At 44.6% G+C, this 314-nt stretch overlaps 1 protein-coding gene across 1 annotated transcript; it reads left to right on the top strand.

The window, feature by feature from the left end:
• Positions 1-8: 8 nt before the first annotated feature.
• CSUI_003512 (ap-2 complex subunit sigma-1) lies at positions 9-298 on the top strand (the record flags this gene model as incomplete). Its single annotated transcript, XM_068063709.1, has 1 exon — positions 9-298. A coding segment is annotated over one exon (288 nt), but the record flags the coding sequence as incomplete, so codon positions are not given.
• Positions 299-314: the final 16 nt, after the last annotated feature.

Raw genomic sequence — 314 nt, 5'->3', positions numbered from 1 at the left:
AATCGCCAGGGAAAGACACGTTTGTCTCGTTGGTATGAAGGAGGGCTGTCCGATCGGGAGAAATGGAGAGTAGAGAGTGATATTCATTCAGCGGTTCTCCAACGTCAGAGAAGATGGGCGAATATTCTTGATTTCCGTTCATATCGTCTGGTGTATAGACAGTACGCAGGGCTTGTCTTCGTAGTTTGTATTGATCAGACCGAGAATGACTTAGCTATCTTTGAAGGGATCCAGCTCTTTGTGGAGATCTTAGATCTCTACTTTGGGTCGGTGTGTGAACTTGATATCATCTTTCACGTCGATAAAGTCTATCA

The sequence above is a fragment of the Cystoisospora suis genome, assembly GCF_002600585.1.
Source record: "Cystoisospora suis strain Wien I chromosome Unknown contig_1582, whole genome shotgun sequence".
Lineage (NCBI taxonomy): Eukaryota > Apicomplexa > Conoidasida > Eucoccidiorida > Sarcocystidae > Cystoisospora > Cystoisospora suis.
This window is presented reverse-complemented; position numbering and strand designations above follow the sequence as displayed.